Genomic DNA, 11,311 nt, shown 5'->3' on the forward strand with positions numbered 1-11,311 from the left:
AAGGTTCCTTTGCTCGAAAGCCAGTCGAATCCAACTCTAGGGTTGCGGTGCTCATCTCCGTTTCAAAGCCGAAGAGCCAGCGCTGTCCGAAGACGTTTCCGTGGTCATGTGGCCGGCACGACTAAACACCAAGGCGCACGGAATGCTGTTACCTTCCCACCGAAGTGGTACCTATTTATCTACTTGCAATTTCTTGCTTTCAAACTGCTAGGTTGGCAGGAGCTGGAACTAGAGCCAGGAGCTCACTCCGTCATGCGGCACACTCGGGTCTCGAACTGCTGAACTACCGACCTTGCACAGCCTACTTCTATGTTAATTGGGTGTGTGTGTGTTAGAATGACCTATTACTTCTGCAAGGAACGGGAGCGTCTTCTCCTGCCAGTTTCACTTGATATTTCTGAGCATTTATTCTATTCCATCCCTGACCACTGCTGGAGCAAAGGAGAGGGGAAAGCTATGTTTTACGGGGATGACCCGGGTTGCCAGTCCATTGTTACAAGGGGGTCTATTCATGACATTTAAAAATCAAAATATAATAGACATTTTTCTTCTCATCGAATTGTACGTATGAAATAGGATAAGCACAGAGGGGGCTCATCTTAGAAGCTTCTACAGGGCCCAGAGAGATGCTGTTTGGGTCCTGCCTCCCTTTCTCTATAGGACGGGAACCCTGCAATCAGAAAGAAGTGCGGCAGGAAAGCCACTAAGACTGTAGCCCCTTGCCTGGTTTCCATACAGCTGTAAGATACTACCACCCCCTTTCAAGGTAGCTGAAGTGGGGGAGGGGGGACTGGCTTCTAGACTGAGCAATTCAAAGTGACTCCAAACCACCCCACCCAGAAGAAGGGACGGATCTTCTCCCCACAGAATGAGGCAGAAGGGAAGGAGAAGATGACGTCCTCTGTGTCAGCATCAAAAAATTCCACCCGGCCTTCCTCATAGTGCAGGGACACCCGGATCTTCCTGGGGTCACGTTTCAGTGTCAAAGGGGTAATTGAAGAGGAAGTGAAAGCCAAGAGCTGACAGGGTGAGAATCGATTATTGAATGGCTTCCCCACGGCCCAGACCCCTTCATCGGGCCTGAACCTGAACATCCCCTTCCTCCTAACTGACTCTCTGGCAACTCCCACATCCCACAACGTCCACTCTGTTTTCCCCGCCACTTCCACCTCCATCTTGACTTCCACCTCCCACCAATGTCTCCCTGAAGTAAACCTCTCACAACCCAACACACAAGGAATAATGTTAAATCTTTCAGGGTTGTCGGGAAGGTCCTGTTTTCTGTCTCCCAAACTCACACTCTTCAGTTCCTCAGGCAGAAGGAGTTCAGGATGGGCAGTGTCTGGATCCAGAGTCACATTCACTGTGGGACAAAGAGAAAGAAAGGAAAGATGGCGTCAGGAAAAGGATCACCATCAGCACCTGGACAGACATTCACAGAAAATTGTTTAAATTCCGGATTTCACCTTGATCTGGTTCAGGTCAGAGAAGGAATGCACCCTCCTTCAAGAAGGGCGGGATATAAATCAGAAGAAAGAAAGAAAGAAAGAAAGAAAGAAAGAAAGAAAGAAAGAAAGAAAGAAAGAAAGAAAGAAAGAAAGAAAGAAAGAAAGAAAGAAAGAAAGAAAGAAAGAAGAGGAGATTGGATTTATACACCACCCTTCACTACCTGAAGGAGTCTCAGAGGGGCTTACAATCTCCTTCCCCTTCCTCTCCCCACACCAGACACCCTGTGAGGTAGGTGGGGCTGAGAGAGCTCTGTCGAGAACTGCTCGAGAGAATAGCTCTGAGAGAACTTGTGAGTGACCCAAGGTCACGCCAGCAGCTGTATGTGAAGGAGTGGGGAATCAAACCTGGTTCTCCCAGATTAGAGTCTGCGCTTTTAACCACTACACCAAACTGGCTCTCAAGCAGAAGCAAGTTAAGGACCAGCTAACAAAAGAAGGAACTTGGGACCTGGATATTTTGTAAATATCCCTAGTTGAGGAAGACTGACTTTAATTATAAAATCAGAACAGGAAAAATCCATAACACCAAACTGGCTCTCAAGCAGAAGCAAGTTAAGGACCAGCTAACAAAAGAAGGAACTTGGGACCTTGATATTTTGTAAATATCCCTAGCTGAGGAAGACTTTGACTTTAATCATAAAATCAGATCAGGGAAAATCCATATCATAGAACGTTAGAGTTGGAAGGGACCTTGCAGGTCATCTTGTCCAACCCCCTGCAATCTGCAGGAGCACAGCCAAAAGATAGCCCTACATAAACATACCTGAAAGATGATTGTCCAGCCTCCGCTTGAAAATGTCCAGTGAAGGAGCATCCACCACCTCCCAAGGCAGACTGTTCCACTGCTCAACCACTCTTACAGTTAGGAAGTTTCTCCTGATATTTAGCCTGTAACGACTCCCTTGTAATTTCCACCCATTCGATCTAGTCTTGCAATCCGGAGCAAGAGAGAATAGATCTTCTCCATCTTCTACATGACAGCCCTTCAAATACTTGAAGACTGCAATCATGTCCCCTCTAAGCCTTCTCTTTCCCAGGCTAAACATCCCCAACTCTTTCAGCCTTTCCTCATAAGACTTGGATTCCAACCCTCTCACCATCCTGGTTGCCCTCTTCTGGACACGCTCAAGCTTGTCAACATCCTTCCTAAAATGTGGTGCCCAAAACTGGACACAGGACTCCAGGTGAGGCCTGACCATAGCAGAATAGAGCGGAACTACCACCTCCCTTGATCTGGACACAATGCTTCTGTTAATGCATCCTAAGATTGCATTAGCTTTCTTCACAGCCACATTGCATATATATTCTATCCCTCCAACAAGACAGGACCCTAATGTCAAAAATGTATGTGCCACTTTGGATTCTTGAAAGAGCTTTCCAATTACATATATAAGAACAATTGAAGCTACGTTTCTACCACTGTTCCATGTAAGTCAGTTAAGGGTTGCCAGTACCCCCAGGAGAAACATTTAAAAAATAGCAGACAGTTACCTTTGTCCATTGCTTCCTCCAGAAACTCTGTGATGGGAAGAAAAGGTAGCAAGGTTAGCCACACAACATACACGCAAGCAGTGTGTTGTCTGATGTGAAAGCACAACAGTCATGATTGCGTTCACCATTTGAATTAACATCATCTTGTATGAATTAATTTTTTTTAAGAGGGAAGAGATTAGATTTATACCCCACCCTTCACTTGGAGTCTCAGAGCAGCTTACAAACTACTTTCCCTTCCCCTCCCCACAACAGACACCCTATGAGGTAGGTGGGGCTAAGAGAGCTCTTTCCAGAACTGTCCTTGAGAGAACATCTCTGACAGAACTATGGCTTGCCCAACATCATCCAGCAGCTGCAAGTGGGGGAGTGGGGAATCACACCTGGTTCTTCCAGATTAGAGTCCGCACACTTAACTACTACACTTAACTAATTCTGAGGGATGGCTCAGAATTAAATGACCACAAGATTTTCCTTCTAATAGCCAAATGTGGCCCCTCCACAAAATTGTGCAAAACAGCAGGTTCCTGAAGACCAAAATGGTGCCTAACCTCCACACCTGACACAGGAGGTGAAAGTGTGTGGGGGAAGGAGATACCAGGGAGCTCTGGATGGGGGGAGTAGGCTGAGGCATAGGGAAGAAAAAGTGGTAGACAGTGACAGGAGATGGGGCTGGGCAGGAAGCAGAGACAGAGTCCATAGAGTGGAGGGGGTGAGAAAAATATAATAGAAAGAAACCAGGACCATCAAAGTTGGGGAAAGGGAGGGGAGTAGGGAGATAGATGACAGAAAGGAAAGTGGGGACTGGACCCAAGGGGGGCACGGGGAAGCAGAGACAGGACAGGGAGTGGAACTGAAGTTCAGGACAAATGGGTTTCTCCCCTCCCAAGCGATCAAATTGGAAGGGATGAGGAGAGAGGGATTATCTCATTCTCTCCCACTTCCACACCCCACTGATCCACGTAGGAGATACAAGGACAGATTCCTTTTGATGTGGTCTCTTCCTCACTGGAAAGTCTCCTAACCAGAAAGGGAAGAAGGGATGTTTTGTGAGGTATTTCTTCAGACTCTCAAAAGAGCTTCATCAGGAAAGTCAGTTCTATAACAAGGGTCCGACTTTCCCTGAAACCAACCCAGAAGAAGTTCATCCCCAGAGATCTATATCCAGTCCCCTCCTAGAGCTATTCCCAGTACCTTTATAGACTTCGATAACATCTTCTAGAGCAGAATTCTTCTGACAGCAAATTCTGAGTCTCTCTTCCAGCCCAGGAGAGAATTCCACTGCATTCCTCTCTTGTTTCTTCTCATACCTGTGAGGAAAGATGGTCAAGTTGAAGGAAAAGATATGGAACGTTGCCTCTGTGAATTAGAAGCTACGCTGCAGCATTGGAATGGATGGCTGAGCTGTTACTCAGGAACAGATTGAGCCCTCTCTTTGGTTGAACTGTAACCTATAAGTAAATAAGTAGGAGCTCTTGAAGATCAGTGTTATCATCTACCATACAAGTCTTGGAGCACTTTTGCGAAACAGGTTAGAACATAAGAGCAGCCATACTAGATCAGATTGAAGGTCCATCCAGCCCATCATCCTGTTTCACACAGTGGCCAACCAGATCCCTCTGGAAGGCCCTGCAAAGAGGCCCCAGCCTCTCCCGACTTTTCATTTCTCACTTCTGGTATTTAGAGGGTTACTGCCTCTGAACATGGACCTTCTGTTGAACACATGAACATTTGAAGCCGCCTTATACTGAATCAGACCCTTGGTCCACCAGAGTCAGAACTGTCTACTCAGACTGGCAGCGGCTCTCCAGGGCCTCAGGCAGAGGTCTTTCCCAGCACCTACTGTCTGATCCTTTTAACTGGAGATGCCAGGGATTGAACTTGGGTCCTTTTGTATGCCAAACAGTTGCTCTACCATGGAGCCACAGCCCATGTTCCAGGTACTTTCACTCCTAGAGAAAAAAAAGATAATAAAACCTTCCATAAACTAATTTTTTCTGATTCCAGAATAAAACTGAGTACCGTAGAAGATCAGTATATGGAAGGAAAAGCTTGTGCCGGCAGTAGAAAGTTACCAGGCTGCCCTGTCCACCAGGGACTATAACTGTAGGATTCCCCAGAGATAAGGTGAGGCAAATGGAAATTACTCCAGGAGCACGAACACAGGAGACATCACCTGCTTAGCTGTCAAGCAATGGTGCTCACTCCATGGTTCATAGACAGCCACATTCAAAATCACCATCAACAAAAAGGGCCACATGTCTACTGTATGCCCTCTGTGCTACCCCACCAAAAACACACACATACAATTAAATGCAAGTACTCAAACGTATAACTATAACCTTTTTAATTACCAGAACATAGGGTGGTCTCTCCCTTCTGCTGCTGGACCTTAGCTAGTCCTTGTGTATCTAACATAAAGGGGAAGGGTACAGAGGAGGGCTTGCAAGTCAGACGTATGACACAAAACAGAATGCCAGTTTACAAGTTCTCCAGAAATCTTTCTTGAGCTGGATGTTAAAAGATAGATGCTCTGTTGTGTTAAAAAAGTGCCCTTCCAGTGGAACCCTAGTGTTGCAGGAGACAGGGTGGTTAGAACCTCTTGCTATGCAAAGTGGGAACCAGCTTTCAACCACAACCACTACTGGGTCATAGACTTCCCTGGAACATGGGGGAGGGGGCCACATTGGTGCTCAGAAAAGCCCCTGGTGGCTCCTGAGCTACTGCCTGTCACTGCTGCTGAATAATTGCTTTGCACAGAAAAACAAGCAAGCTGAGGCCGTGGGATCTCCGGGATCTCAGGTGCTGGAAAAGGTCCTTGCCTGAGATCTTGGAGAAGTGTTTCCAGTAGGAGCGGGCAGCTCTGGGCTAGATGGACCGATGGTCAGACCCAGTATAAACCAGTTTCCTATGTTAATTTTCACAAAAGAAAAAATCTTGATATCTGATGAAGAGACACAAGTGAGACCAAACATTAGGATCAGAAATATCATTCCAACACTGCTTGGGAAGTGAACTTTGAGGATTCTTCATACATTCCCCACAAAATATGACTGCACTAAGTAGAAACATCCAAATTTTCAGGAGTGTATATATCTGATTTAAAATCAAGATTGAAACCCAAGGGGGGGGGTGTTAAAAAAGAGCCACACACCTGCTCAAGGTACTTCTGATGTCCTGAAAAAGAGAAAGAGGAAAAGTGGGTCTCACAGAGAACAAAACACAGGGCTAGCTGGGATTCCTGTGCCCCTTTAGCATCTGGAAAAATCAGGTACCATTCTCAAGTCTTCTTACCTCAAGTAACTTCAAAGGATGTTCTGCCAGGCCTTAACAGGTAACAGGTTGCTTCTGAAGTTGATCATCTATACTGTCCTGGGCTGGTCCTAGCCAATGGGCAACAGGAGCAACTACCCTGGGCCATGTGCTGAGGGGGGCCCAATTGTCCACAGCTCTACCCAGGCCAATAGCTACAGTGGGGCTTTTGGGGGCTCCACCCCCTTTCTTAAAGGCACAGCCCCACAAGAATTTATCCTGCAAATGCTTTTTTCAACCATTTAAAAATGTTTTTAAAGGCATGTGCTCCTTTAACTAGAGTGAGGTGCTGTAGTTTACTAATTCCCACACTGAGCAAGGGGGTTGGAGTAGGTGACCTCTCTGATCCCTTCTAACTCTGTGTCAAGAAACTGGTCTCCTTTAAGATAGTTTTTCTACCTAAGTGTTTGCTTTCTTGACTATAGAAGTCATCACCCCCACCTGCCAGCTTGTTATCAGAATTGTTGCTTAGGCTGGCAGAAGCGATTAACTTGCAGCAGCTGAGAACTGTCATCTAAAGTGGCTGACAGCTTGCAATGCAGAGATCAATCCTGGTAACAGCTTTCTATTGGCTAAATGGACTTTGTTTCGTGCCTGAGAACTTCAGCCCCAGCAGGAAAAAAATTGCCCCACAAGCCACAAAATCCTGGCTATGGGTCTGGCCCTACCCCCTTGACGGAGGGAGAGAAGACTGGAGAAAAACAGGCTCGCACTGCTGCCTCTCATCCCATGCACGATTCAAGTTGCCTGCTCACAAAGACAGCCACTTGTACACACTCCATCCAGGGCTTGGGCAGCCAGCTTTTGGTGATGCCTCTTACATGGCCACAACAGGAAGAGCCTCTGGGGGTGACAGTGATTCCGGGGGCCCATTTTAGACTTTTGCCCTGGACCCCAGAATCACTAAAACCACCCCTGTGCTGTCCAGCTTATTAGAGTGTGGGGGTTGCAAGTCCAGGTGGGAATTCATTATCCTTGGGATAATCCAGCAGCTAAAAGAGGGGAATGAGAGCAAAGACTAACAACTTCTAGAACAATCCACTTCTCACAATAATCTCTACCAAATGACACTGTTCTGCCAGGTCCCAACAGAGTATGCAGTATTATACGTAGCTTCATTTATTGTGAAGAGAAAAATCATGGCAGAACTACAGATCTAAATAATTTTTTTAAATGTGATGGGTTTTGAATATAAACAACTTTGGGAGTAAATTTGGCAGAATAAATAGATGGGACACATGAATTGCTTACCTGAAGGAATTCATTTGCAGAGAGCTGGCACTTCTCTTCCATTTCACTGATCAGGTGATTAAGACTGGAAATGTCCTCAGAGAGCCAGAGGACATTTTCTTCCTGCCATTTCTTGGTTTCGTTTTCCAGAGCTTCAAGCTGTGCCAGCCGGGCATGTTCCTTTTCTTCAAGAAAGGTTTGCATTTGGCGGAAGATCGACTTGATCTTCTGCTTCTCCACACCTAATTTTGCCTGAGGGGGGAAACGCAAGAGGTTGGGAAAAGCCAAAGACGGGACAGGATCAAGGGAAATTACTTAGTTGCCTGTGATTGTAACAGTGACTCTATTTGGCAGAGAACTGTATTTTAATAAAATTACTAGTTTGGGGGGGAAACCAGGTTCAAAAAGAGAAAGCAAACAACAGCGAAAATCACACAGAGCACAAGCACTTCATACATAGGCTCATATGCCTGAAGTTTATACTACTCTTCCCCACAGACGAGGGAAAGATCATTAGCGTATTAATTTGTGAAGTAAAAGCAATCGGTCATTATGATTATACCACAGCAAAAGGAGGACCTCTGCCTGGATAAGTGTCTGAAGCAGGGCCTAGCGCAGGAACAATGGCAACTTATTTCTGACCTAATTTAATCTGTATCACATGGCACTGCATATTTTTTTGAAAGAATTTGATACTTGGATCCTTCTGCTGTTGTTTTGGAATTTAGCCCATTGACTCTTTTGATGGAATGTAAAGCTCTTAGATTAGCATTTCCATGAAGCCTTATTTGAAGTATATACTTAAGACTGGTTCACACAATGCAAGCTTATCACTTGCTTTTTCACCAGTTATTGAGCACATGACAACTTGTTGAGCTTTCATATCACGTGATATGGCCTTTGTCGTATTTGATGCATGAAGTGGATCCAAATCTATAATGGCTTCTATTTCTTGTTCTTTTTTTCTTTTTAAGAAACAGCCTTCGAAGTCCTGAATGATTACGGGTGGAACATTTTTGCATGGTGGTGACTGTAAGGTGTTGCCTAATTTCCATTCATGACAGAAATCATTCCTTGATGCTTCAGTAACCCAGTCACAGAATCACAGAGCTGAAAGGGGCCACACAGGCCATCTAGTTCAACCTCTTCTCAGTGCAGGATCAGCCTAGAGCATCCCTGACACGTATTTGTCCAGACGCTGCTAAAGACTGCCGATGAGGGGGAGTTCACCACCCCACTACGCAGCTGATTCCACTATTGCACAACTCTGACTGTCAAAAAGTTTTTCCTAATATCCAGCCGGTACCTTCATGCCCTTAATTTAAACACATTGTTGCAAGTTGTTTGAATCTACCTCTGAACCAGTTCTTAAGACAACACAGAACACCTCAAACTTGTCAGACTCTGAGATATCTGTTGCCTCAGCAGTTGAAGAGTCTACCAGACACAATACTCATCCCTAACGTGAGAGTCGCAGCAAGAAACACCTACCAGACAATTAAGGCTTCGCTGCTCATTGACAAGTTTCCATTCCACAAGGCGATCTCTCTCTTTCTCCAGAGATTTCCACTGGGCCTTGATTCTTCCCTAAACAAACAGAAAAGGCTATCACTTTGGAAGGAGGTCAACACATCTTTAAAAAAATAAAAAAAGCTGTTTCCACACTAGTTACATAATTCAGTGTTCCCTCTAAGATGAGTTAGTGTGAGCTAGCTCACATGTTTTTAGCCTCCGGCTCACACTTTTTTGTCTCAGTTGAGGAAGGATGGCTTCAGAGCAAACTAATTTATGCAGCAGCCAAATTGCTCGCTCACAACTTTAATGCCAGTAGCTCACAAAGTAGAATTTTTGCTCACAAGACTCCACAGCTTAGAGGGAGCATTGGCCACATTATGCTGTTTTATACCAAGGTCTGAACTAGATGTTAAATCTGACATGTAACAACCATGACAGACTTATAGCCAGAGAGCAGCTGTGAGTTCAGGTGGAACTGAATTCCAAAGTATGCAAAGTCCCACTTCAGGTCACAATTATGGCAGGGGGAGAGAATGTGCTTCAGCCCCTTCGATTAGCCAGTGCCCCCTAAGTAATTTAAATGCACCCTGACTTTAAAAATCCTGGCTACGGACTGGAGCGGGCCTACCACCTCCCATGATCTCCAGTAGATAACCCTACTGATGTAAAAGATATAAGAAAGCGCTGCTGGATTACATCTAGTTTGCCACCTGTTGCTCTGCGGCTAACCAGAAAGGCAACAGCCTCAGTTCTGTAAGACGTGCGCCACAGTTTAAGGGAAAAAATCCTTCTGGGGTGCTGTGAGGAAACTTCTGCAGGACAGGTGAGGCACTCTTGTGAAATCACCCCCCAGTGTAACAAATCCTATGCGGGTCACTGCGACTGAACAACAACAACAATTCCTGGAAAGCCTCTTCCACGGGAACGACGTCGTGCTCGCGGTGCTCCTTGGCTCTGTCGCACACCACGCAGATGAGGGCCCCGTCGCTCTTGCAGAAGAGCTTCAGGGGCTCCTCGTGCGTCTCGCACGCCCCCCGCTTCTGCTTGGCCCTCCTCCCCTCCTCCAGCTTCTTGACCAGCTCGACAAAATTGGCCAGCTGCCGGTTCGGCCGGAGGTGCCTTTGCGGGAAAGTCTCTCGGCACTGGGGGCAGGAGGGGGCTCGGTCGGCGTCCCCCCAGTACTGGGTGATGCAGGCGCGGCAGAAACTGTGCCCGCAGTCGACGACCATCACCGGGTCTCGGAAATATTCCAGGCAGACGGAACAAGTCGTCTCCTCGCAGAACTCCTTGACGAGATCCCCGGCTGCCATGGCGGCTGCTGCTGCCGGGGGGCGGGGAGAGGGAGCGAGAGAAAGACGAGAAGTAGGCATGCCCTGCTAAAACGGATTGGGCTAAAAGGATTAACAGCTGCAGTTAACAGGCTGCTGTTGCCTTCGGGGTTTTGTGGTTTTTGTTTTTTAACTCTGAACACTGACACGCCTTTTCTTCTTTTCCTGGATCTGCCTCAGCCAGGAGGAGGAAGCGGCAAAGATTCTCGGTCCTGAAATCAAGAGCCTGGTAAAATCCAGCGCTGGATGTCAAGTTTAAGAGGAATAATAATAGTAGTAGCAGTAGTAGTTCCGTAACAGCGTTCCATGCGCCTCGGTGTTTATGACCACGGAAACGTCTTCGGACAGCGCTGGCTCTTCGGCTTTGAAACGGAGATGAGCACCGCAACCCTAGAGTCGGATTCGACTGGCTTTCGAGCAAGGGAACCTTCTAGCAGTAGTAGAACCTAGAAGTTTGAAAGCAAAAAATTGCAAGTCAATAAATAGGTACTGCTTCGGTGGGAAGGTAACAGTGTTCTGTGCGCCTTGGTGTCTAGTCATTCCAGCCACACGACCACGGAAATGTCTTCGGACAACACTGGCTCTTCGGCTTGGAACCAGCTATGGTGGTCATGTGGAGCATCCCTAGAGTCGGATTCGACTGCCTTTCGAGCAAGGGAAATCTTTACTTTTACTAGTAGTAGCAGCAGCAGCAGCTTTTTCTGGGGGAACGTCGCGGAATGGAGTTCTGGAACCTCTTCCACAAACTTATTTTTAAAATGTTTAAAAGTTCGTGGATTTCAGTATACAGATTGAAAACTTCATTTCCTGCTTGAGAGTTCTGGAACCTCTTTTTCTGTTAAAAAAGCAATAATAATAATGGTGATAATAATAATACACGTTATTTCCACTGTTCCACGGTATCTGAGGAGGTGTACTTGCACACAA

The 11,311-nt window shown here is 46.3% G+C and overlaps 1 protein-coding gene across 1 annotated transcript; it reads right to left on the reverse strand.

Annotated features, from left to right (window-relative positions):
• Window positions 1–237: 237 nt before the first annotated feature.
• Window positions 238–10,380, reverse strand: LOC107120865 (zinc finger protein RFP-like). The gene is made up of 7 exons (XM_015423632.1): window positions 9,954–10,380; window positions 9,033–9,123; window positions 7,563–7,793; window positions 6,154–6,176; window positions 4,194–4,309; window positions 3,000–3,026; window positions 238–1,363 (listed from the first exon to the last, which is right to left on the reverse strand). Exons 1-7 carry the CDS (start codon window positions 10,364–10,366, stop codon window positions 798–800), a joined length of 1,467 nt encoding a protein of 488 aa, XP_015279118.1. The 5' UTR covers window positions 10,367–10,380; the 3' UTR covers window positions 238–797.
• Window positions 10,381–11,311: the final 931 nt, after the last annotated feature.

This window comes from Gekko japonicus, unplaced genomic scaffold (assembly GCF_001447785.1).
Source record: "Gekko japonicus isolate JY-2015 unplaced genomic scaffold, Gekko_japonicus_V1.1 scaffold1996, whole genome shotgun sequence".
Taxonomy (NCBI): domain Eukaryota; kingdom Metazoa; phylum Chordata; class Lepidosauria; order Squamata; family Gekkonidae; genus Gekko; species Gekko japonicus.